The following is a 26,006-nucleotide window of genomic DNA, read 5'->3' on the forward strand; positions in this document are numbered from 1 at the left end:
GTAGTCAAATCAGTATAAAAACAAAGGCCTAATAATTGGCATGAAACAAGTCGGACAAAATACGACCCAACAGAACCATAGAATTTAGAAATGCTGTCTTTAAACGAGGTGTTGAAATCCCTGTAACATCAACTTATCTGTCAGTAGTCTGCCTCGGCTCAAAAACCGATCGTTCTCGGAGCATGCTCCTGAGTATCGAATAAGGTTGGAGATGTAAACACAATATGTAGGAGATAGGGGGATATTTGCTATGTAAATAAGGTAAGTTGACGATAGAAAAATTGAAGTCATCTCGTTTGGCATACATTTTGATTGTTAGTTGACCCTTGTCGTCTATAGTCAGTGAAACATCCAAATATGAAGCAGACGTGGCAGACTCGGTGGTGTCTTTTATTTCAAATTCACTGGGGTATGTCGAATCGACATATAAATGAAAATAACTATAATTGCTAACTAATAATACATCGTCCTTATATCTGAATGTCGAGTTGAAGGCCACAAGTGTTTTCTTCTTCTCAGGTAGAAGTTTTTGAATACATTCTGCCTCAAAGGAATTAAAAAACAGGTCGACTAATATAGGAACACAATTAGTTCCCATCGTTTTTCCAACAGTTTGTTGGAAGACCTGGTCTCCAAAGACTACATAAATATTGTCAATGAGAAACTCCAGCATCCTTTTAAATATCAATTTCAGAGTACTTTTATGTAGAATCAGAGTGATTTTTTAACAAGGTAATTTTGTTGATGACCAATCACAAGATAGGAAAATTTCCGACTTCCATTTTTTATTGAAGAAGCAGTTAGCCATAATATCCAAAAATCTAGTTTTTAATTTATCGTGAGAAATGGTTGTATAAAGTGTAGAGAAGTCGTACGTTTTGATGTTACTGACTTTTGAAATAAAATAGAAATTTTAATTTTTTCTAAAAGTTCTTTGAAGTTATTGAGAATTCACATCTGAATCACACCACTTCTAGAATATGCTGTAGCACAGTACGCCAGAATAAAAAATATCACAACACTGCAGACATATCATTTTAGGTATAGAGTATATACGGTTCAAACCATATTAATTTTTTTTTATAAAAAGTATCTACAAGGGAGTGTTTGTAAACACTATTTGATATATATACAAGCCCTGCAAACTTTAGAAGTTCAGACATACGGTTTCAGATAAAAAGATTATTGTTTTGGTTACTTGTTTGATTCAGAAAGTGTAACTAGTGCCTGTTAGAAGTTATTTTGATTTCAAATGATTGCAGAGGTCTTTATTTCCAATCTGGCTATTGTGACGACAAACGACCTCAGAATTTATGGTAACCCATTGAAAAAATAAAAAGTTAAAATTGGTCTGAAGATTTTATGTTCAATAATGGAGAACATAAAATATCAGTTCAGATTCTTGTAATAGAGAATGTAGGAAACTGTTTAAGATATATAAAATGTGTATTTAATACATCAACTTAACGTACATTTATTATAAACTGTGAAAGCAGATCAATGCTAATGATGAAACCGTAGAAATTGGCAACAAATGATCTCCGTAGAATAATTGCCCAGCGACTGGTTTGGTCAAACAAGAACATGGATCAACCGCCTCCGCCTCCTCAATATTCAAATCCAGGGTCCGTCCCGGGACAACCCCCACCCCCACGTAAGTACTTTTTAGTTATCCAATGAATATTTTAATTCAAAAAGAGATTCTTTTCTATATAGTGATCTGAATACAGGAATGTCCTTGCAAAAAACAGCAGAAGCTGGGTACTTTGTTACCATTATGTTAAGGTCTTTTTAATTGACATGATCTCGATTTTTCCCAAATGTGCATTGTATCACTAAATGAATACCTGAAAAACATTGCAATAAATATTTAAAGTTAACTATATAAACTACAAAGTCTATAAAAATAGTTATTGCAAAATTTTAAAATTCTATCCATATTTGTTAAACCTCTTAGCCTGACCCCCGCATATATCCACAAGTAAATCTTTTGTGAGACCATTCTTATGTAAATAATTGTAGGTAATATATTACTAGACGCTTTTTCGAGGATCAATGGTCATGGATTAAAAATTGACCTAGCACTAACATTTCAACTTGTCCGTGTACATGAAATATTATTGCAAACACATATATTTTCATTAAAAACTTAATTTTTTTTTCTGTAACCCTTTCCAATGAAAAGATGGAGATAAACGAACACTGATCGATCGAAAAAATCTACAAACAATACAAATCCGGAATCAGGGCATAAAACACGAACCCCTAGGAATTCCAGAGATGGAATTAGGTACCTCGGAGGAGTAAGCATCCCCTGTTGACCGGTCACATCCGCCATGAGCCCTTTGAATTGATCAGGAAGACGGAATACTCCGTCTTCAAATTACTTACAAAAACAAAGGCCTAAGCATTGTTATACAAGACGTCAGCCAAAATACAACCCAATGTTACATGTAGATTATATTTGCTAACAAGGTCATTATAACAACCATGAATTTACAAAATGCTGACATTAAATGAGGTTGTTGAAATCCCTGTAACATCAACTTATCTGTCACTAACCTGACTCGGTTTAAAAATTTATTGTTTTCAGAGCATGAGCTTGAGTATCGAATACTTTGAGGGACGTAAACACCATATGCAGGTAATAGCGGAATATTACTACGAGTATATAAATAAGGAAAGCTGACGATATAAAAGCTGAGGTCATCTCGTATGGCATACAATCTAGTTGTTAATTGGCCATTATCGTCTATAGTCAGTAAAACATCTTAATATATAACAAATGTGACAGACTCTGTGGTGTCTTACATGTCGAGTCGACATATGAATGGAAGGAACTATCGTGTATTACGTGTACCTGTTTCCAAAGACAACATAAATATTGTCAATGAGGAACTCCAGCATCCTTTTAACATCAACTTCAGAGTACTTGTATGTAGAATCAGAGTGATGATCCTTCCCTTTTTTATTCTTTCCAATTTTGTTTTTGATTGTTTACGGTGACATGTTTTACATTGTTTGTTCGTTTTGTGTTGTGTGTGTAATTTTGCTCTCTAAACTTTCTTTTTTTTTCTTTTTTGTCTGTTTGTTTGCTTTGGTTTTAAAGTTTTGTTTCTTTTTTTAAATATCAAAAAATATAATTTATACGCATCGGTAATCAAAAGACATATATACTATATACATGTATACTTAATTTCTTTTGCATTCCACAAAATGGGTAACTTATAAAATAAAGTTGTCATTTTTTTTTTCTGTGTTTATTTCTTGATTTATTTATTTGTATGGAGAACATGTACTTTTATGATGATTTTTTTTATATACTTAACGTCATGTGCCTTGCAATAATACGTTTTTTTTATCATTTCAATCAATAGCGGGAGGTAATACGGTGGTGTACACACAGCAGCCAACTTATTTCAATTCTATGATGTTCCGGGAATTCCCCGTCGCTATGACGTGTACATATTGTCATGCATCCATTACCACGACTACCAGATATGAGACCGGGACCTTCACATGGGTGGCATGCGGAGTCATCGCGTTTATTGGGTAAACATGACAGCATGATACATGTAATATACATACATCATTAAGAAAACCAAAGAAATAATTAATTTTATAGGGTATTTCGACAACACAATATTCTCATGGTCTTCTTTATGAATGAAAGTTTAAAAATGAAAGGTTTGATGGGTTAAATATGGAGATATTCGAAACATTTCATATTACTCTTGTTTGCTGCGAAAAATTGAAGATTATTTTTCCAAGCTGTCCTTTAATTAGATAAAGATAACCATTAACAGAGCTTTACCTGTTTGATTTATTTCACAGATGTTGGTTGGGGTGTTGTCTGATTCCATTCTGCATTGATGGCTGCAAAGACGTCGTCCATAGTTGTCCAAGTTGCCGTCAAACCCTTGGAAAATATAGCAAGATGTAGGAAAATGAGAATTCATTTTAAAAACGAGATCATATAGATCAAAGCAGACTTTTGATGTGTAAAACAGTCTCCTACCTCTTTGTTCCATCTTTCAAACGTCCGCATTAATTAAGCCAGAGTAAAAATAAACTGTGCATCACAAGAACTTATTTTTCACCTGAATATCGAACTGTACTGCACAAATGTGTTTCTGAAATAGTTATCTATATTTTCGCAGAATGTTCAACATTTAACAAGCAAAATGTTAAGTATTCAGACATTTTCTCATAGAACTGTCTAGAATATTTTTTCTTAAGTTCTTCAATTTCTTTTTGTTTCAAAATGTACGGTCTTTTCTGTTGAATTTGTACGTAATAATTTGTATTAAGTGTGCTGAAAATTGGAACAAGATAATATCCCATTTTGTTCTTCACGCTTAAAGATATTCCGAACAAAAATTAACAATAAAATGCATGATAAATTAAATCCAGATAGTGGGTTGATGGTTTAATATATTTTTTTCATAGTTTAGAAGTGAATCAGAAATATCCTTAATGAAATTGGCAATATGCAAATTAGGTTCCAGTCTGACGTTATCTGCTGTGTTATAATACACAAACGCTTTATTACATATACACACAAACGCTTTATTACATATAACTTATAAAAATATTCAAACACTACAGACATACAAATATAGGTATATACGCTTCAAAACCTTAAAAAATAAAGAAATATAAAAAATATTTACAAGGAGTGTTAAGAAACACTATTTGACATACCGGTATAAGGCGCTTTGTAATTCAATTTAACATAATTCTTGTTTAGTTTATTTGTACCAATCAATTATAGCCCTGTGAAACATAGAAAAATTATTTACATGTACTAGTATTTTTATCCTTGGTTGGAGAACCTACAGAACATATGACGGAAGCATGGAAAGCCATTTAAAAGATTATTGTTTATGGTTAATTGTGTGCCTAGTACTTGTCTAAGGTTATTTTCATTTCAAATGATTGCAGAGGTTGTTTTTTTTTAAATCATTTCTTCCTATTTTGTTAACGACCGACCTTAAACCGTATGGTAACCCATCAGAAAAATAAAGAATTAAAATTATTTTGAAAATTTTATGTTCAATAATGGAGAACATAGAATATCAAACTAGATTCTTGTAATAGAGACCATAGGAAACTGATAAAGTTATATACATTGAGTATGTAATATATCAATAGTAACATACATTTATTATAAACTGTGAAAGCAGATCAATGCTAATGATGAAACCGTAGATATTGGCAACAAATGAGCTCCGTAGAATAATTGCCCAGCGACTGGTTTGGTCAAACAAGAACATGGATCAACCGCCTCCCCCTCCTCAATATTCAAATCCAGGGTCCGTCCCGGGACAACCCCCACCCCCACGTAAGTACTTTTTAGTTATCCAATGAATATTTTAATTTAAAAAGACTTTTCTATATAGTGATCTGAATACAGGAATGCCTTGGAAATAAGACAGCGTAGATGCTGGTACATTTATATATCATAATGAATTGTGATCTATAATTTTCCAAAGGTATCTTAATATCAAGAACTGAAAAACATTGTAATAAGTATTCAAAGTGAACTATATAAACTAAGAAATCTGCATGTAAGAAAAAGGTCATTGCAAAATTTTTAAAGTCTATCCATACTTAAACCTCTTAAACTGACCCTCGCATATCTACATTTAAATCTTTTTGCGAGGTCGTTCTTACATAAATGTAGGTGATATATAAATCAATAATTTTTTCCGTAACATTGTTCGAGGTCCTCTCCCTCCTTTTTGTTCTTTTTAATTTTGTTTCCGTTCGTTTAAATTCTTTTGTTTGTTTTATTTGTATGTTGTTTAACGTCCCTCTAACATTTCCAATGTTTTACTGAGCGGTCATAAGAAAAATCGAGGTTTGACCGCAGAGTGAGATATTGGACCTGGCGATGAGATATTGGACCGCTTACGTCACACTGTGGGCGGGATCAGCTAATTAAATATCATTTGCATTTGTTGATGTTGGTCAGTAACAAATTTGACCGAGTTTTAGGGCAGGTAAAGGAAATTTACATCATGGAAGCCAGCACATGTATGTCAAATAAATAAAAGGTAAAACAAAACATTTTTTGACTGGGTTCTCGGGCAAAATGCGTTTTGTCGACCCCTAGGTTGAACCAAACTGTTCGGTTCTTGGGTCCCACAAAACGCATATTACCCTCGCCCCCAGTCAATAAATGTATATTGTAACATGTATGTACAAGTAAAGTCAACACTGAATATAATATCAAAACAAGAAACAATATAATTTGTGTAAATCGAAATTAGTTATTGCTAGTACAATAATACAGTTTTATATCATTTCACTCAATAGCGGGAGGTAATACGGTGGTGTACACACAACAGCCAACTTTTTTCAATTCTATGATGTTCCGGGAATTCCCCGTCGCTATGACGTGTACGTATTGTCAAGCAACCATTACCACTACTACCAGATACGAGACCGGGACCTTCACATGGGTGGCATGCGGAGTCATCGCTTTTATTGGGTAAACGTGGCAGCATGATACATGTATATTGTATGTGTCATACATACACAATAAAGAAATCTCATCGAGATAATCAGATTTATAAATACAAGTGAAAAAGTGTCTTTATATGTGTGCATGAAAGTTATAGAAAGTGTAAGATTAGTGCAATTAAAGTTAAAGTATCGAGATGTTCGAGACATTTTTTTATTTTACCGTTGTTGCAAAAAATTACAGATAAATTTCCTAAGCTGTCTTTTATTTAGATAAAGATGGTCACTAACGTAGCTTAATCTATTTTATATATCAGTTTCCTGTTTGGTTTATTTTAAGATGTTGGATGGGATGCTGTTTGATTCCCTTCTGCATTGATGGCTGCAAAGACGTCGTCCATAGTTGTCCAAGTTGCCGACAAACCCTTGGAAAATATAGCAAGATGTAGGAAAATGAGAATTCAGTTTAAATCATATAGATCAAATAAGACTTTTGATGTGTAAAACAGCCTCCTACCTCTTTCTTCCATCTTTCAAATGTAAACATTAAGGCAGAGAAGAAAATAAGCTGTATATCACAAGAACTTATTTTCACTTGTGTATCAGATTGTACTGCACGAATGTGTTTCTGAAATAGTATTCGCAGAATGTAAACTTAAGCATATTACAAGCAAAATGTGAGTAGAGGACGTTTCCTTGATGTACGAGTATTTCTGAATATATCCATAAAGCTTTTGTTTTAGTGATCTTTGGTTTGAGTCCTGAAAATTTAGAAAGATGAAAAGGAGCAAAGAAGATCAGAAAAGATGAAGATAAATTATAATTTCATGGTCTCTGTCTCCATGAGGCCTGAGGAGTTTTGCCAAAACTATCAAAATTAATGCAATTTTCACAAATCTTCTTTACTTCTTCACTTCTCCATGGCACCTGATCCCACCTCTAAATTTTGAGGTCCGTGTTTGCTCTGCTCCAAATTTGTATCGTTTCACTGGCCTTTCGAGATTGAATACTGTTCTTTATCTTCATATTTCACTTTACTCATAGACAGCTACAAGGCAAACTGCTAGCCTGATATAACAATATGCTCTTTACCAAATTTATGAAATTGATGACCCCTGGATTTAGGCTTCAAAATTCAGGCTGGGACTAAATACATGTAGGTCATGAAGCCATGGACATCTAGCATGCAAACTGTTTCCGATATCATAATAAATACTTAGGTCTCTACTAAAATTTGAAAGTCATACACACCTGGGTCCATGGCTCAGGCCCCATGATGGGGTTATGTTGGTCGTGTATTGGGTATACATAATACCTTTGAAAATCTGCTTAGCAATCTAGCAGTCAAATTGGTTTGCATGATAATGAACAACAAACCATCCATAAACTATAAAATTAAAGTCCCCTGGTCCAGGGATCAAGGCTTCAGGATGAAACTAAGCTTGTTATATTATAATATATTTACATGTATTGACTTTATATGAGCTCAACTCATGACTATACAGAGGTATTGGTTGATCGAGGCTGAAGGCCGAGGTTAACCAATACCTGACCAGGTCCGTATAGTCAAGTTTTCCGAAGTAGTGTCACCCCTCTCCCCCTTTTTTTTTTTTTGGTTAAGGTTGTTAAAATCAGGTTGTAATTAAAATCAATGACCTGGCAAACGTGTTTCATATATAGTCCATCTTAGGCATTATAGTTTTATTTTCATCTGTTCAGTTCGTCGGCTTTTTTAATTACATTACAGGCTCGGGAATTTAGTGAATAAATTAGAATTTACAGAATTATTAAAAATGTATTCTATTCTATAGTTCCGATTTTAAACTTTTAAACAATAACTATCCCCGATATGGGACTACTGTCGAGATACGGGAAGTTAGGTCGAGTTACGTTCGTTTGGAAGATGGTATTTCTCTCTGTAACACAGACGTGAAACCTTGTCACGGCGCAGTCGAACACACACAAGGAAGTAGATGCACTTTTAATACACTAGGAACACCAAAATATAATATATTGTTTTGACTCAATTTAATTAAAAGCAAATACCTTATTAAATTGTAATAAAAACATAACAATTGTAAGTTTAAAATTAATTTGTCAATTTTCCCCTCGCCACAGTTTCAATTTTCCGTGATTTGACACAGCTTTTCCGCGAAAAAAAAAATCCCGGGGGCCGTTTTACAAAAAAACTTAAGGCTAAGACCAAAAAAATTAAATTGATTGTACAATTCTTCAAAATTAATTATTCTTTTTAAAAAAATGCTAGCGTAAAAATATTTTATTAAATTCCTTTTAAAAAGATTACAACCATTTTCAATATAACATAAATTGAAGAGTTACAACAAGAATTAAATTTTGGTCTTAGTCGTAAGTTCTTTTGTAAAACGGGCCCCTGCTTTTCCGCGACAAGTTTTACTGCTTTTCCGCTATTATAATTTTTAGCCTTCCCGCGACTTTTCTTTCGTACCTTTTCCGTTAGACAGGTAAAACCGGTTGCCCCCTGCTTACCACGGGCAGGTGGAAGCAGGATTTTAAGCAGAATAAGTCTTGTAAAACACTAGATAAGATCATTGATTTAAAACCATTAGCAACATTCTTTTGACTGTATGTAAATCCATCGTAGATTATTCATTTGTTCCCCCGATTCGTTTCTGTATGAACAATTTTCATATTGTTTATAACATCTAAAACATTTCACCGATCAGTGTGATATTCATTCAATTTTTATCAGCATGTTAGTAAGCACTCACTACCGAGTAGAAAGCTTTGGGGAAATACAAGTAAATATCGGCAACCTTTGATATTAATTGTTAAACGTGACCATTTAAAAATCGCGGATAGGAAGTATCAAAAAAAGGAGATAACATAACATATAGTAAAGGACAAATAGTAAAAAATAACATATATTGAAAACCAATCGCAGTAAAGTAGTATAGAGTAGACGCGGAAAAGCAACAAGGTCCCGAAAATAAAATCGCGGAAAAGCAGGTCAGCCTCCCTCGCAATATTTTTTTTTTTTGCGTTATTTAATTTTCCGTGTCAAAACAGCTCTTACGTCCATTAATTAACCACGCCAGAAAGGCGCAAAATTTATGATAAAGATGGATGATATTAATTTTGTATGAAGAGCGAAAATTAGGAAATGTAAATATAAGCATTGAATTCTTATTTCTGGATGTTACCGGTCGTATAACAGCACATATCCGTGCCGACAAATTATCATACAATAATATCATACAATAAAAATTCAATGCTTAAGTAAACACGTATCCACTGGATGTGAGTGAGATACATATAATTATCTCTTTCATCAAACAATGGAGTTAGCAGGCACTATTTCCCTAGGGCAAGTCCTTGGAGTATAGTAGTTCTTATCGTGGCTTTGATTAACTATCCCTATTTATATATTTTTGTACTTATAAAATACCACTATTAAAGGGCATTACAAATTCTTTACTCCGGTTAATCCTGAAGTAGATTTAAAACATTGAAATCAAAGGTTTGCACACATTACACCAGATTTAATTCAGTAACATGTGACCTGTTCTTTTCTGCAGTCAGGATATCCAAATTTTAAGTATTTCAAGTTGAAACGGTCAACCATAGTGTATTCTGCTTTACTCGGTCACATGGAGGAAACTTAAAACACTAATGCTTATACTGGAAAAGGGTAGATAATAACACATTGAATAGCAATATGGGTGACAAACCAGACCAGGACAAGAGCCCCAGAAATCATTCTTCTGAAATCAAAACATCAACGAAAACAGGTAATTAAGTTTGCAGGATTATAGCACAGCTAGTGTAGTCCTAAATGCGTTTTATATATATGTATAATACTATTGGAAAAGCAAGAGATCGGTTTCGAAGATTGTATGAAATCGGTTGAATGTCTGTATTAATCTAAGATCATGTATTAAACTACATTTCGATATTTGGATAATTTATCAACCTTTAGCTGTTTAGCTGTTTAGAAAATAAATATTATATGTAAGTAAATAAATAACTATAAATAAAACCACACAGAGTGAAAATCCGAAAAATTTAGACTTAAGTAGCTTAAAGCTCTAAGCAAGGATTTTTGTTCTGTGTTTAATTAACGGACTTCGCATGTCTGTACATGAATGTACAGTGACCACTTGCTACTGCACTGGGTCGACATACCATAACGGAGTCGGGGAACGTTTTACGATAGCCGGTTTGGGACAAAAACTTGCAACTTCACGCTAGTAGTATTAGCGATATTAAGGCTCGGGGATAAAAAACACACAACTCGTTGGATAAAAATAATATCCAACTACAAATCATGGGAGATCCTATATATATCACATGATATCATTGTGTGATGAAATAAAGGTTGCACTATTAATGTTTCCATCTGTTTGCTAAAATCCGAGTGGACAATAATGTTGTACAGCTTAACAGTTGCTTTAAAATTAGCTTTAAATATTTTGGCAATGACTTAAGGAGGAATTCTTCTCATATTCATAATATTTAAAAATTCATGAAATTGTATAATTTCAGTTTGAATTGAACGTGTTATTGTAGTAAAAAGGTCAAGGTCAGGTCAATGTCATTGTTTTTAAGTTACTTTAATTACCTTTTATCTGTTCAGCTGGGGTGGAATTAAATTATTTAATGACTTTTTACTAACAGTACTGAGCCTAACATTGAAAATATGATCAGTCTTTAACATTTATATCAATATCTTTGAAGAATTATTTTTGCGTTTATCATGTTGTTAAGACGAGTAATGATAATAATGCTGAATTTGAAATTTTAATGAACAATATCATTCGATAAGAGATAATGAAAATGCTGTTTCACTTCGAAAAAGATGCACGGGTAACTCAACACTGGGGTAAGCAGATTGATTGGGTTAATTCGACCAACAGAATATATTTGCCAATCAACAGTCCTACTAAACAGAGAACCCTAGAGAACTCGAGGTTAATTTGATGAAATTTTATACATATTTGACATGATTTTCACTTTATATGTCATATTTTATCAATAAAATCAAAAACAAGATTATTTTATGAATATTTTTCCTCGAAAATAGTTGAAAAGCGTAACAAAATATATGGTGAAATATTTTATGTAATCCTGATCCCGGTTGAATTTCAGAAGACGTTATTTATTGAAATAGTAATTTTTTCACATAATTTTACAATTATTTTACACACTATATTTTATTTAATTTTATTTTTTAAGTCATGCAGAACTCCTAGCCATTCACTCTGTTTTAAAACATTAATAAAATTAATTTCTTACTACTCTTATCTCAAAAAAGTATGATAAAGTCTTCAGGGATTATTATTCCGTTGAAATTAAGCATAAAACGTGGCATAATATTCTTTTTTTCAAATTTTATTTTGTTTTTGTATGATATATTGGTTATTTAAAACATAAATATTTCATTTACAGACAATAAATAATTAAAAACCATTAGGGTTCTCTAAGGTTCTTTAGGGTTCTGTAGGGTTCTCTATATAGTACTCCCCGCCAATCAATGTCATAATTTTCATTTTTCAGTTATAATATACATTTTTTAAAAATATGATACTGATGTGCATATTATTTTCCTCTAGGGCCTGCAAACCGATCTGGAGGTCCAAGTTTTGTAGCTGACTTTGCCAAAGTGGGTGCTTATTCCTGTCTAGCTGTGACTTTTACTGCGCCTTTGGACCGTGTCAAGTTGCTGCTGCAGTGTCAGCATGAACTGAGAAAGACGGGTCGTCTGTCCAAGCCCTATAAAGGTGCTCTGGAATGCGCGTTACGAATATACAGAACAGAAGGCTTTATTCCACTTTTCAGAGGAAATTTAATCGCATGTGTTAAGCCCTTTCCCGAACAAGCGATAAATTTTGCAATGAAAGAAGCAGTAAAAAAAATGACCAGACTTTCAAAAGAGGAAAATGCTTATATAAAATTAGCTAAAAATCTCTGCGCTGGATTTTTAGGAAGTTTTGCTACACTTGGTCTGGTGTATTCACTGGACTATTGTAGAACCAGAATGGCGGCCGATGTTTTACAAACAGGTAAAGATGGGACGAAGAAGCGACAATTTTCGGGTATCATTGATGTGTACAGACAGACGATGCGCTCCGACGGAATTGTCGGACTTCATCGGGGGTTCGTGGTGTCTTGTCTGGGTATAATTGTCTATAGAGGCGCTTACTTCGGCTTCTACGACACTCTGTCTCCAATGCTTTTAAAGACCGGTCAATTCAAACTATTTTACGCTTTTGGACTGGGATATGGAGTTACGGTCCTTGCTGGTCTAGTATCCTATCCATTGGATACGATCCGAAGGCGAATGATGATGACAAGTTGTGAACAGGTCAAATACAAGGGTTGGATAGACTGCGCCCGTTATGCTATCAAGAATGATGGATTCTTTAGTTTGTATAGAGGAGTTTTTGTGACTATTGTAAAAGGCTTTCTTGGTGTACCGTTTCTAATCGGCTACGATGTCCTCAAGCAGAATCGTTCAAAATCTTAAATCACGTTTGTGATATTTGTATGTGAGTCTTATGAGAGAAAAAAAATATTTCGGGATATATGATAATAAATACATTTTCAATCAATGTTTTCATGTGCTTTTTGATAGTTCAAATCAAGGATATTTTGATGAGAGAGAAAGATTCATTATGTTCACATCCTGATTACATGTGCTAATGTTACATGTAAACGTTGGTAAGCTATTATCGTAAATTATAACATGACATGATAAACACTGTTTCGTTTGGTCTTACATGTATATGATTGTTTTCAATTTACAGTGAAGTATTGATGATATTATTTTCGCAATTCAACGATCTTCTGTGACTCACATGTCGTATATTTAACAAATATTGATACAGAAGTTTTTTTTGTATAAGTACGAGAATTAATGTTGCAGCTGTTGCAGAAAAAAAATACAAATGTATTTTTTTTTTTTTTTTTTTTTTTTTTTTTTTTTTTTGCAATAGCTTCAATGTTAATACCCATAGAACAAAGGAAGGCAATTTATATTTTATATTTATGTCTATGTAAATAATCATATAACGTAGGATTAAAGTACGTTAAATATCGTATTATTGTTAATTACGTTATTGTATGTTTCATTCATGGAAGAGCAATCTTATACAGGTGGCTTGCTTCCGTGATTTGCTTAAAATAAAGGAAATACATTGGATGTAAATATTGCTCAGTTACCAAGGCGTGCTTTGATAATAAAACAGAGAGAACCATGGGTCACAACGCTCACCAGAGTCACAAATACTGTTACCGGTAATCATAAATATAAACAAATCTCGATTTTAACCAAAAATGTAAATTTCACGATTTCAAATATTTCCTTTTTCCGGATGTCGAGGATCAAGAATACAAATTGTAATTATTATATGTGATATGTACATGTAGTCATGTTGTTCTTGGGTAAAGCTGAACCCTTTACTTAGTATCGCGATTACTTCACAGTTATCTAACTTAATGCTGCTCTTTTGCGGCGAAGTTCTCAATCTCGCGAGTTTCCGGGGCATGAATTATTTATACTAGTGACAATCGAATGATTCGAACAATTAGTATGCCGAAACTACAATGTATTGCAAAGGGTTGAACTTCAAATAGCAGGTTGTCTAATTTGGAATGTTTAAAGTTTTTTTTTTAATTAGCTTGCAAAAGTAACGATTATCAGAAAGAAATGCTTGAATTTAATTACCGGTAAAGGAGAGTGGGCTTAGTGAAAAAGTATCAATAAAAATGTAACACATGGGGACTATGTTCTCTTAAAATTTATAACCGTAGTTCAGCGAGTGTTCCGCAACATATTTCACCAGGACTTCATATCTGCCCTTTAAAAATCCAAAATACTCGATCTCGCGTTATATGCAACACCACATTGCCCCCAGCTAACAGGCGTTTCCTACCTTCACCGCGAAAGAGTTCCATTAAGTTAAGTAATAGCGATATCAAGTATTTACACATCAAAGAGATGCTTGAATTTTAAAATGAATATAACCGTAGCTATGCTGTTCTTCAGGAGGAATTCTCGAATATTTTTCCAATATATCTGTAGCTTTGCTGTTCTTTAGGAGGAGATTTTTGAATAATTTTTTTAAAGAATATTGATTTATTTTCTTAATTAAAAACCAAATGTAGGTACTTGAGGTATAAAAACATATTAATAAAATATCATAATTATTCAGGAAATGATACAAAATGTCAATCTGATTAAAATCAGATCCTTTGATCCGCTCACATAGATCGCTTTATGTGAGCGGATCAAAGGATCTGATTTTAATTAGATTGTACAAAATGTATAAATAGACCTATATTATAAAATCGTACATTTTGAAGAATTTTCTACGCTGTGTCATTCTTTAACAAACTAGTTTTTCCATTAAAAACTTTGGGTTATTCGTACATACTGGAAAAATCAACAACAATTTTAACAGACTAGAACAATTAAGGGGTGCCTAGGAGTTTTACTTCATTATAAACAATTGGGTTCTTCGTTTAAGTGCAAACATGTAAATTTTACGTGCAACTTCTAAAAAAATGTTTTCATAACCCCATATCTAACAATTATGCATTAAAAGTGGTTTATAACTTTATCAAACAAATCAAACTGGTGGTGATTGGAAAAGTCAATTGTACTTGTCTGGCGTTATATATGGCTTTTTGTAGCTTCTATTATAAACATCTTTGTCTCGGTGAACTTAGCTTTCCAGTTCTGGATAATGTAATGCCTAGTAACTTTATTCTTGCCCTTTGTCAATGGCTGAGTAATTTTTATGTAAAATTCATTTTAATCATTAAATACCTTTTAAAGATAACAGGATACAAATCTTAATTTAAATTCTTTTAATTGTTTAAATTGTTTGTTAACTTTGTTTATTTGTTTACATGTATTTATTGTTTATTATATGAAGTTTCCACGTCAGAAAATAAATGCACGCAGGAAGTATTGAGAACGACGAAGAACATCAATAATTCGTTATATTTATCATTGCGAGCGTTTTCATAGTACATGTAAGTATCGTAATGTAACTTGCAACTTATTAAAAAAATATCTGTAAATTCATGCGCGGTTCTATAGGGTGGTCGGGAGGGGTCCGCTCCCCCTGGAATTTGGAAGTTATTAAATGTATGCACTGAAGCAAATAAAAACAATGACTTCGGACCCCCCCTAGAAAAGGTGGACCCCTGTTAATTTCGTAGAAAAAGTTATACATATGAAGCTAAAAATGTGAAGCGAATCGTCAAAAAATCACATCAACACTCCCACATCCACGAAATAGGTTTGGGGAAGGACTTTTTGTTTTTTGTTGTTTTTTTGTTTTGTTTCGTTTTTGTTTTGTTTTTTCATTTTTATTGTTTGCTTTCAAGAAAATTTCTCATTTGGTGTTGGATTCGTTTGGGGAAGGAGTTAAGTTTTTTTTTTTTTTTTTTTTTTTTTGCTTCTCAAAAAATTATCCGATAGAAAATCATTTGACTGGGGGAATTCCTGGATCCCTGCCTGAAATTTATTTTTATGAAATGATGGGAGAAATATTTGTTAGTGTTAAATACCATCTCGGTATGTGTTTAAAATACATGTATACATAAAATTGATTTTCATTTTCTATACATGATTGATTTATATATATATTTTCTCGGCATTACATTCATGATTCATGTCCACAAGTTCTTCTCGTCGCCAAGGTAAATTAATTTTTTAATGGAAAATTCTAAATTGAATTATCGTTTTCTTGCTTAATGATATTATGAAAACACAAATACATGGCATTAACGAAATACCCTTTCAGTTCAGTCTATTTTGAAATAATTATATTTCGAAATGAAAGAAATGCTATGGTGTACCGTGAGTGTAATTGTCAATAAGTTTATCTTCTGAAAAATACTGAAAAAAGACTTCATATTTTAATTGGAAAATTGAAGAACTAATAGATAAATAAGCCATTCGTTACTAAATTAAAAAACAATTATTTTAATTTAAAAACTTTGAATTATTTAATAGCCGTTAAGAGGTTCAAAGGGTTTCGCAATACATGTATTACTAGTATTTATCTCTATATACAACTTTTGAAGGTGTGATTATCAAATCAAAGCTTTTTTACATATATAGATTTATTTGTAGAATAAAGGATCTGAGAACCTGACTGGGGAGAATAATTAATCAGATGTTTTATACAGAATCTTTCTTTTTTTATACAGAATCTTTCTTTTCTTTTTTTTCTCCCCAATCCTTGACACTCTTCCACTTTGAATGAACTTTTAATGGTAAAACATATATGACAGGTACAGAGTTTCGTACCTGTCAAGTAGGAACTAAGTGAATTGATTCATATTTCCAATCAACGATGGACAGTAAACAACCGCCTCCGCCGCCTGGCTACAATCAACCCCCAGGGTACGGCCAACCCTCGGGGTACAGTCAGCCCCCACCACCCCCGGGCTACCGTGAGTATTCGTTTCTGTTTTATTGAAATCAAAATAGAGAACTGAAATACTAGTTAATTAATATATATATATATATATATATATATATATATATATATATATATATATATATATATATATATATATATATATATATATATATATATATATATATATATATATATATATATATATAACATTTTTTTTTCTTTCCATCAAATTATGATCAAATATCAGATACTTGAATGCGGTGAAAAAGTTTTATATTAATGATACGAATATTTTTTTTAGTACATGATGCATGTCTTTTCATTTCAAGTAAACATGTGCCTTGTCCTCTCTCTCTCTCTCTCTCTCTCTCTCTCTTTTAATGCAATTTTATTGATTCAGAATATTTTTGATGTATATATATATTTTTTTTTCAGAAATCTACTTGAATATTTACTATAATATCTATCATTTTAACGTGTAGCTTTGTTATTGAGTTGTTCGTGATATCGATTTTTTGGGTCTTACCTACCCACATTTTAACCCACCAATGTCAACAATGGCCCGGATTAGGCTGTAGAATCTTTAAATGTCTAATATATATTGGAGTTAAGCCATTTTTCTATTAACAAAGAACAACCCTGAATTGTTTGGAATACAGTTTCCTGTACTTTGTAAACGTATTTACAATTACAGTAGGGGAAACGTATTGGTGGAATTACGGAGATAAATATGAAAAAAAAACTCAATTTAATTAAGGAGGAGAAGGACCTTGAGCTGAAAAAATACTTGTCATTAATTTTTTTTCATATTTTGTATATTTCTAATTAAGTATGTCCCACATATCTTAAAGCAGTTATATCATTAGGTTTCTTACCTTATTTTGGAGATATTGATTGACAAATACTATGCCCTACCGTATCTAAGTGGAATTTTAATTCTCCATGTTTCCGGTCTCATTACTCTGTCCATAATTAGATTTTTTAATCATATATAAAAAATATCAAAGTGGACATGTATCTTTTAAATCATTTCAGAGTATAACTAAGATTTAAAATTCAAAAAAGCAAGTTTTGTCTATCACACTGCATCTGGATAGGGAAAATTACGCACTTTTTAAGACAACTTAAACGATAAAAAACGTAATTTACAAAAAATTCTATCATTCAATATTTTTAAATTTACGTTGAAATGCAAATCCTTCAAATTATTGATTAACTGTAAAAATTTCGAATGATGAAGCTGACCTCATTATTTCACAGGACATTGTTAAAGAGGACATAAGCATGACAAAAACGTGTCATGTTTACATTTCTCGAGTACGGGAAAAACCAACTATGACGTCACACGTAAGCTAAATAAGCGAAATAAGATATACCTACATATGATTTCTGTCATCAGCCATGCAAAAATAATTTTTGTGTTCCCCGTTTCTCAAAATATTTCATCAGATACTGATTATGACCTGTTTCTACATAATAATACCGCCCCTGTGTTCACCGAGTATGATCTTGTTGTACTAACAGATCGTGTATGACGTCACCGACTTGTTGGACGCGCAGTTTAGGGAAACAGAGGAGTGGATCAATCTTTTTCATAATTTGTTAATCTTTACAAGAATGTTAAAACTTTTTTTTATTTTTTTCATATAAAATGGTAATTAAAGTTAAAAAATTGTCAAAGACTTATACAAGAATTGATGGTTTACACGTTTTGCACTTATATAAACGGAGACTATGACGTAGTTAAACAGAGTCATGTGACCATGTGTCCTTCATCCCCTTAAGTCAGAAAGTTAAATAAGAAATGTTTTATATATTTCTTTTTTTTTTTTATTTTGCTATTTGTTGTCAACATTTCTCTCTGTTTTACTCTATACAAATAAACAGGCCACTAGAGTAAAATTTCATTTAGTTTCGTGTAAAAGAAATTCAAATCAGTTTATTCAAAATTTAAATATTAATTAATCTGTTCTTTAAAAAAAATTATTATCATAAAAACTAAATATACGTCCTTGCTTTTAATAGAAAACATAACCTTTCCTCAGACAAGAATTTATCTGCACTCTACCAACCATAATTTTCAATTATAGTCCCATTTCATTAATATCCATCAGTAGTTTTCTTCGTATCTTCCTAGTACATAAATAGGCCCACTCGCAAATTATTCCCAATCAAGAAATTACCTTGATTAGTACCAAGTGTATATTACAGCGATTTTTGGAATTTTTTTTTAGCGGGGAGCACGGTGGTGGTGACCCAGCCAGTACACATGAACCCCTACATGTTCCGGGAATTTGGGGTTCAGATGCAGTGCCCCCAATGTCAGGCGACCATTACCACATCCACCAGATATGAGGTCGGAACACTCACATGGGTGGCGTGTTTTGTTATTGCTGTTGTTGGGTAAGTTTCAGAATGTCGAGGGGAAAGGTATCTTGTCATTTTATTTTATTCTTTTTCTGCACATGCAAAAGATATATTTATTACAACTGTGAGATTATATTCCATTTTATATGATACTGAAACAACATTCACACAAAATAAATTTACCAAGAACTCGTGAATGTACCCAAATAAAAATCAGTTCATCATAACTGACTTACATTCAAAATAAAAGCACGTACCTATTTATTAACTACATATATATATTTGTACATGTATATCATTGTCGATGAATATTGATACTTACTACAGGCCCGTAGGAAGCAATTTCAGTTTGGGGGGGGGGGGGCACAGCCGTACATTTTTCAGTTGACGTTGACCAAAAATTTCCTGACAAGCAAAAAAAAAAAAAAAAGAAAAAAAAAGGTCATCAGACGTTTTTATTGAGGGGGCACAAGCACACATTATCTATGTTTACTATAGTAATCTATATATCGGCAAAATTATTGGGGGGGGGGGCACGCCCCCCCCCCCGGTTCCTACGGCCATGTACTAAGGTAGTTTAGCACTGATTTTTTTTTTTTTCAAAAGAAGAAATGTTTTTCACGCAATCAACGAAACTGAAATGAAACATTTAATCATATTCAATATTATAGTTATGATTTATGATTGATAGCCTGGTCCTTTATGACATAAAAGTTCACCAATTATACAGTTTATTGAATACGGTTTCACAGATAATTGTAATGAATGTGATTAAAACCGTCTTAAATCCCATTGAAAGAAATTTGACGTCTTACTTGTCTCAAGTTTTATATGGAAATTTACTAAGACTCTTTTCAAGAATGCTTTCTATCTGGATCCATTTTAGAAAAAAAAATACCTAACGTCTCATCTAACTTCTCTTTGGATTCACTAAAATAACTTGCATTCAAAGTTTATGTACAGTTCAATGACGTCTTACTGAAAATATTTATCGTTGGAACCCCTCCCCTTCCGCCCTTCCCACCCATTCTCCTCCCAGACCCTTTTAAAAAAGTGTCATTTTTCATTTGATGGCTATGGAAAGAATGTTACTACAGTTTATGATATGCGACTTCTGATTTGTCTTTGTAATCTGTGATAAGTAAAATCAGAGAGATCAGTGATATCTTGGCCATAAATAATGCTATGCTATTTGCATACACCCTCAAAGCTTCATTTCTTAGGATTTAAGAAACTCTTATTATCGAATCTTTTGACTTATCCTTGTCACAGAGCTTGTTGGGCAAACCCCTTATACAAAGTATAACAGTTTGCCATTAATCTTATTAGAAGGCTTATGAACCAAAATGTATAAAGTTTGTGTTTTTAATGAAAAGAAGCAACGTAAATTTGTATTTCAGACTGAGAAATTTTTTATTTCTGGGTATAGGCTGGAATGTTGTGTATTGCTTTTGGCCCTGGGTATCGGCCAGGGTAGTTCAGTTGGTAGAGCACCTGACTAGTAATGCAGGATTCCCGATTCCAGATTAGAAGATTTTGGTGGAATTTTGTAATGTTTTACTTTCCAGATATTTGGTATGATGCTGTAATGTACACCTAAACATAGTCATTTTTGCTTTCCATATGTTGACTGGGATGTCGTAATGTACATGTTTTACTTTCCATGTGTTGACTGAGATGTTGTAATGTACTTGTAAACAAAGTCATATTTTACCTTCCCGTTGTTGGCACTTATAAACGGAGTAATGTTTTACTTTCCATGTGTTGGCTGGTATATCGGAATAGCGAGCGCAGCGAGCGGCGCAAAGCGCCGCTCATCACTGCGAGCTCTTAAAGCAACGCCTGGGCGAAGAAAATTCGGACTCTGCACATTGATCAAAGTGAATTTTTTTTCGCAGTTACCTGTGGTCCCATAATGCTTAGCGAATTGCATCTCGGTGCACACCACGTTCTCGCGGTAGCAACAAAAATTCAACAAAATATGAAATCACCTTGATTTAATGGATATATATAGCAGAGAGATGGTAGATTAAACGTTTTTGATTAAAAATAGCACAGTTCATACTTCGTTTTGGTAAAGCAACATACATAGGACCAATCGGCAAACCTCGGCTGATTCCGTCACCTTCATCAAACGTTAGATGAGGTACGAATCGGCCGAGGTGTGCCGAATGACATACGACGTCATATGACGTCAGAGTCTAGACGGAGCAAATGTCACGTGCGGTTTGACGAGCCCGATCTAAATTAAAACTGAAAGGTATCTGCGCTCGCCCTAACGGTCGCACCGTCAACATATTATTAATGTACATGTAAACTGAGTATGTTTTACTTTTCAGATGTTGGCTGGGATGTCGTAATGTACATATAAACTGAAATGTAATACTTTCCAGGTGTTGGCTAGGATGTCGTAATGTACACGTAAACTGAGTATGTTTTTCTTTCCAGATGTTGGCTGGGATGTTGTCTGATTCCGTTCTGTGTTGATGGATGTAAGGACGTGATCCACTCTTGTCCAAACTGTAAACAGGATGTCGGCCGATACAACAGAATGTAAACAAAACTTACGGAGAAATGACTTGGTTCCTATTAGGTCAGCCCTAACTTCAGGGATTCATGAGAAAAACTAAAGGATCTGATTCTTTACGTTTTCTGAATACATTTCAACATACTGTTTATGCACTTGGTAAAGTAATAACATTATTTCCGCGAAATCAAAAGAATTAGATGTTTTTTAAAAAGGCTAGAATTAAGGCTTAACTGATATCATACTATGAAATTTAATTTATTGGTTGGTATTTTATACAAAATTAAGTCATGATATTGTAAATTTTGCATTCACTTCCAACTGTTGGATTCAAACCTTATGACAATGTACTCCTACAAGTTTTAGAGTATTGTTTCTTTGTATATATACCTTATACAATACTGAGGATTACTATAGTATCTTCTTATTTACTTTCCTGGATGAGAACGTGTTGTTATATCATTCTTATGACATTTTTATGTGATATATCATCATTATGATATCTTTCATGATATCTTTTTAATGTGATACATCATCATTTTTATGATATTTTTTAAGTGACTTTTTTTTGTTTCGAAATTCAAATATTTGTGGAAGAAAACTGCTGGGACTAATTTATTGTGAATTTTTCGTGATTTATCTTTGCAAAGATAATTTATATACATATTTATAAGGACAACACTCTGATATAAACATAATATTGAAATACTTGAATATTTTAATGTCAGCTTTGTTGCTTTGTATGTATATTTTTTTACGTTTACCATTCAATTTATATTGTTAATGATAGATATTATAAAAGGGATGTGTTTCTGTAAATAAAACAGTGTTTTCACTCAGTCTTGTAAGTGTCTTGAGCATTTGTTTTCGATCCATCAAGAAGAAAAACTCAAATACATGTACATGTACATTTTCTCTACGAATAAGAGACGAATCTAAATGTTGTAAAATCGTTTATTAAAATGTTTAAGTACAGATTTATCTTTGTGTAGGTTTTCTCTCTAGGTGTATAATATTTGTGCACTATTCCAAAAAAAATTTTCATCAAAGTCTCTTTTTTTGGGAAAATGTGGATATTGGGGGGAGGGGGGCTAATTAAAAGTGCAAAGAACATTTCAAGGAGCTTTCTTCAGTCTTAAGAATTTATTCCAGTAAAAATTAGATCGTTTTTATCGGCGTACTAGTATTTTTGCTTGTTTTACTTTGTAGTCCGAAAATAGGGTCCCGAGTTTTTTTTAAATGTTATTAACTCCTTTGTAATTTCTTTGCCAGCTTTGAAATAGCAGGCTTTTCATGACATATTGATTAAGCATTAGTACTTCATGCGATCCATTGTGCAAAATGTTATTGTTGGTCTACTATCCTTAAAGTTTAAATGTCCTGCGCGTGTTCAGTATGCAATTGCTACAAAGTACAAACAAACATTGTACAACATGTATTTGAAATCTTGGCGGGACATTTTTTATCTGGACAGGTATTGTAAAATATAATCGGGGCTGAAAATCTGAATGATTATCATTGGATGATTTTGTGAACTTAAGTTCGTACCTGATATAACTTCCTTGTCTAAAACTGCGTTGGTAAGGCAAACAAAACCATTCATGTTTACAAGAGAGTGTTCAAGGTAATGGCTACATCTGGTGATATCGTTGTTGAATCGAGCGAAGAGGTTCAAGCGGTAATTGGAACATTTGGTCCAAAACCAGTGGTAGCTAAATGTCCCGAATGTGAAGAAACTGGTGAAACAGATATTTTCTACGAATCTGGACTCTTTACATATGGACTATGCTTGCTGTGTCTTTTTATGGGGTAGGTACTCTGTTGGAACACGATTGTGGAATGTTTCCCTTTTACCTTTATAGATTAAAACTAGTACCAAGTTGTTCAATGAATGGGTACTCCTAGCAGAAGATGATCAAATGTCATCACATATTCTAGCTTTCACCGTGTAAACAATCTCAGCACCAAAACCATAGAAATAATTTTGAAGTGAAACATACATAAATATACATACATAAATCGTATCTTCAAATATAATTAAAGTAAAGCTGCAGAATAGCATTCATGTCACTTAATTATTATTAATCTTCAACTCGTAACCATTAACCAATATAGAAGCATTTCACTTGTAACTTGAAAGATCAATTATTGCTGAACTTTCTTTTTCTACTCGAATACCTCTGTGGAAATAAAATCGATTAGGGTGCTAAAGGTTTGTGATAAGAATGTGAAAAATTTCAATATTTACTAAAAGGGGAAATAGCATGTTCTAACAAATTCGTAAGCAATACAAACATGTCGAAAAAGGTATTGATTTCATGTACATGATCTACTTAAATCATGATTTGTTCATGGTATTTTGTGGAAGGATACTCATACATTGATATTGTTAACATTGTCCGCCCTCGATTTTAACAATGTGTAAGTTTTAAACAGTTACAGATCTGGAATGAGTTCATAACTGTGTTTAAAGAAAAAAAATCTTAACAAATTTTTAAAGAGCAAGGTTCAATGAGTGAGGGTCTTTTTGGCCCTTTGAATTTTTGAGAGATCAAAAATGCTTAGATTTAGTTGACAGTGCTCTAAATATCACTTGGATCCTCGGTGACTGCAATGGTCAATATTTGAAGTAATTTTTCTCAATATTTCGTACAGAGCACAAGCTCTGGTCCAAAATGTTACAACTAATTTATAATGGAACTGTTAGTGAAGATTGCAAAACGCGTATTATTTTTTGGATCGAGGAGTGCTCATATTTTTACTCCTTGCTGAAGGTACTCAAATACACCAAATTTCTGTAAATTTAAGGAACTCTGCAATTTAAGAGTTTCACAAGGGCTGTCTACGATTACCTGGAACCTCAGAAGAAATTTTCTTGTAGGAAACGAAATCACATGTCTTTTCTTATATTGATTTTGAAATGGGATACAGGGTGACAGGGAATCAATTAATTTGTATATGGACAGGGCCATAACACAGATACAGTTCTTTCTATACCCCTGGGATTATTTGAAGCATTTTTGTTTAATTTTACGTCAATTAAGAAATTACAATTACTTTTAACGCTTGTTAATCTCAGCATAAAACGTAGCAACCCTTTCATACATGTATAACTTTTATCTATTTGAAGATTGTGGCTAGGTTGTTTCCTCTTTCCCTTCTGCATTTCAAGTGCCAAAGACTGCGTACATAAGTGCTCCAAGTGTGGGACGGAGCTAGGAAGGTTCCGAAGATATGAGAACGAAATAAAAGAACCGTATACGTGAGTGAAGAAGAGGAATGGTCTAAGTCTCGTAGATCAAAGATTAGCAGGAACGGCTAAATAGAGTTAAAGGGCTTTGAAATAAAAGACAATGGCTCTCAGTTTTGTCAGATCAGGGGAATGTTATACAATCATGTATTGTAATATGTCGTGTGCCAAATTATTTTTGTTGCCACAGTCTTTCGTGTATGAGTATTTATGGTATGAAGTTTTTATGATGTGTATGGCAAGAGTATCTTGAAACTAAACTAATAAAACACAAGTGTATTTTTGTAAATATGATTTATGATAGAGTCAGCTATCAGTTCATGTACTTTTTTGTTGATAATCTTTTATTTGTCTGTATATGATTTATTAACACATATCACAATCCCCTTGTATTATTCTGTTACTCCACATGAATTTCTTCAAATGCCTGCAGAAAGAACTTACATATCTGCATTGCATGAAACATGGGTAAATTATGAAAAAATAGACATTTAAAAAGAAGCATTGTATATGTAAACTATGAGAAATAGATTTTAATTCTTCTTTATTTCTGATTAAGCTTTTATTGACGAGTTCAATATCAATATCTTATAAATATCGTAGTGTTCACCATCTTGAAATGTGAAGAATTTTGAGTAGAAGAAAATAATTAACTGCCCCGACATCATTCATCTGTACTGGGATATGCTCTACTATAGCCATAGTAGGTTTTCATTTACGGCGAAAATGTTCTGAATTTTTCTATTTTCCGGATGGGCAGTGAGAACAAAAGTGTTTGATATGTTCTTATGTATTTAAATCGAGTAGAATTGGAATTGATGGGTGCACGCTGATATTTAGACTTTATAATGTCAGAAAATACAATTAATTCAATAGATAAAAGAATAAATCTAATGTGTTTATAAGCTTGTTCTCCCAACTCTGAATAAAATCTTATTTTTTTTAGATTATAAAATCGATGACGAACGCTTTACCA

The 26,006-nt window shown here is 32.8% G+C and overlaps 4 protein-coding genes across 4 annotated transcripts; all 4 read left to right on the top strand.

Annotated features, from left to right (window-relative positions):
- The first annotated feature begins 1,584 nt into the window (after positions 1–1,584).
- On the top strand, positions 1,585–3,962 carry LOC133190290 (LITAF domain-containing protein-like). Its single transcript, XM_061325830.1, has 3 exons — positions 1,585–1,654; positions 3,378–3,552; positions 3,835–3,962. The coding sequence occupies exons 1-3, from the start codon at positions 1,585–1,587 to the stop codon at positions 3,941–3,943; spliced, it is 354 nt and encodes a 117-aa protein (XP_061181814.1). The 3' UTR covers positions 3,944–3,962.
- A 1,312-nt stretch (positions 3,963–5,274) lies between these two features.
- Positions 5,275–6,917, top strand: LOC133190291 (LITAF domain-containing protein-like). The gene is made up of 3 exons (XM_061325832.1): positions 5,275–5,344; positions 6,322–6,496; positions 6,809–6,917. Exons 1-3 carry the CDS (start codon positions 5,275–5,277, stop codon positions 6,915–6,917), a joined length of 354 nt encoding a protein of 117 aa, XP_061181816.1.
- A 3,185-nt stretch (positions 6,918–10,102) lies between these two features.
- Positions 10,103–13,296, top strand: LOC133190282 (uncharacterized). Its single transcript, XM_061325818.1, has 2 exons — positions 10,103–10,238; positions 12,060–13,296. Exons 1-2 carry the CDS (start codon positions 10,166–10,168, stop codon positions 12,971–12,973), a joined length of 987 nt encoding a protein of 328 aa, XP_061181802.1. The 5' UTR covers positions 10,103–10,165; the 3' UTR covers positions 12,974–13,296.
- A 3,509-nt stretch (positions 13,297–16,805) lies between these two features.
- LOC133190288 (LITAF domain-containing protein-like) lies at positions 16,806–22,451 on the top strand. Its single transcript, XM_061325828.1, has 3 exons — positions 16,806–16,917; positions 19,121–19,289; positions 21,702–22,451. Exons 1-3 carry the CDS (start codon positions 16,818–16,820, stop codon positions 21,808–21,810), a joined length of 378 nt encoding a protein of 125 aa, XP_061181812.1. The 5' UTR covers positions 16,806–16,817; the 3' UTR covers positions 21,811–22,451.
- Positions 22,452–26,006: the final 3,555 nt, after the last annotated feature.

The sequence above is a fragment of the Saccostrea echinata genome, unplaced genomic scaffold (assembly GCF_033153115.1).
Source record: "Saccostrea echinata isolate AGI-Se365-2 ecotype Australia unplaced genomic scaffold, CSIRO_AGI_Sech_v1 ptg000022l, whole genome shotgun sequence".
NCBI classification, from domain to species: Eukaryota; Metazoa; Mollusca; class Bivalvia; order Ostreida; family Ostreidae; genus Saccostrea; species Saccostrea echinata.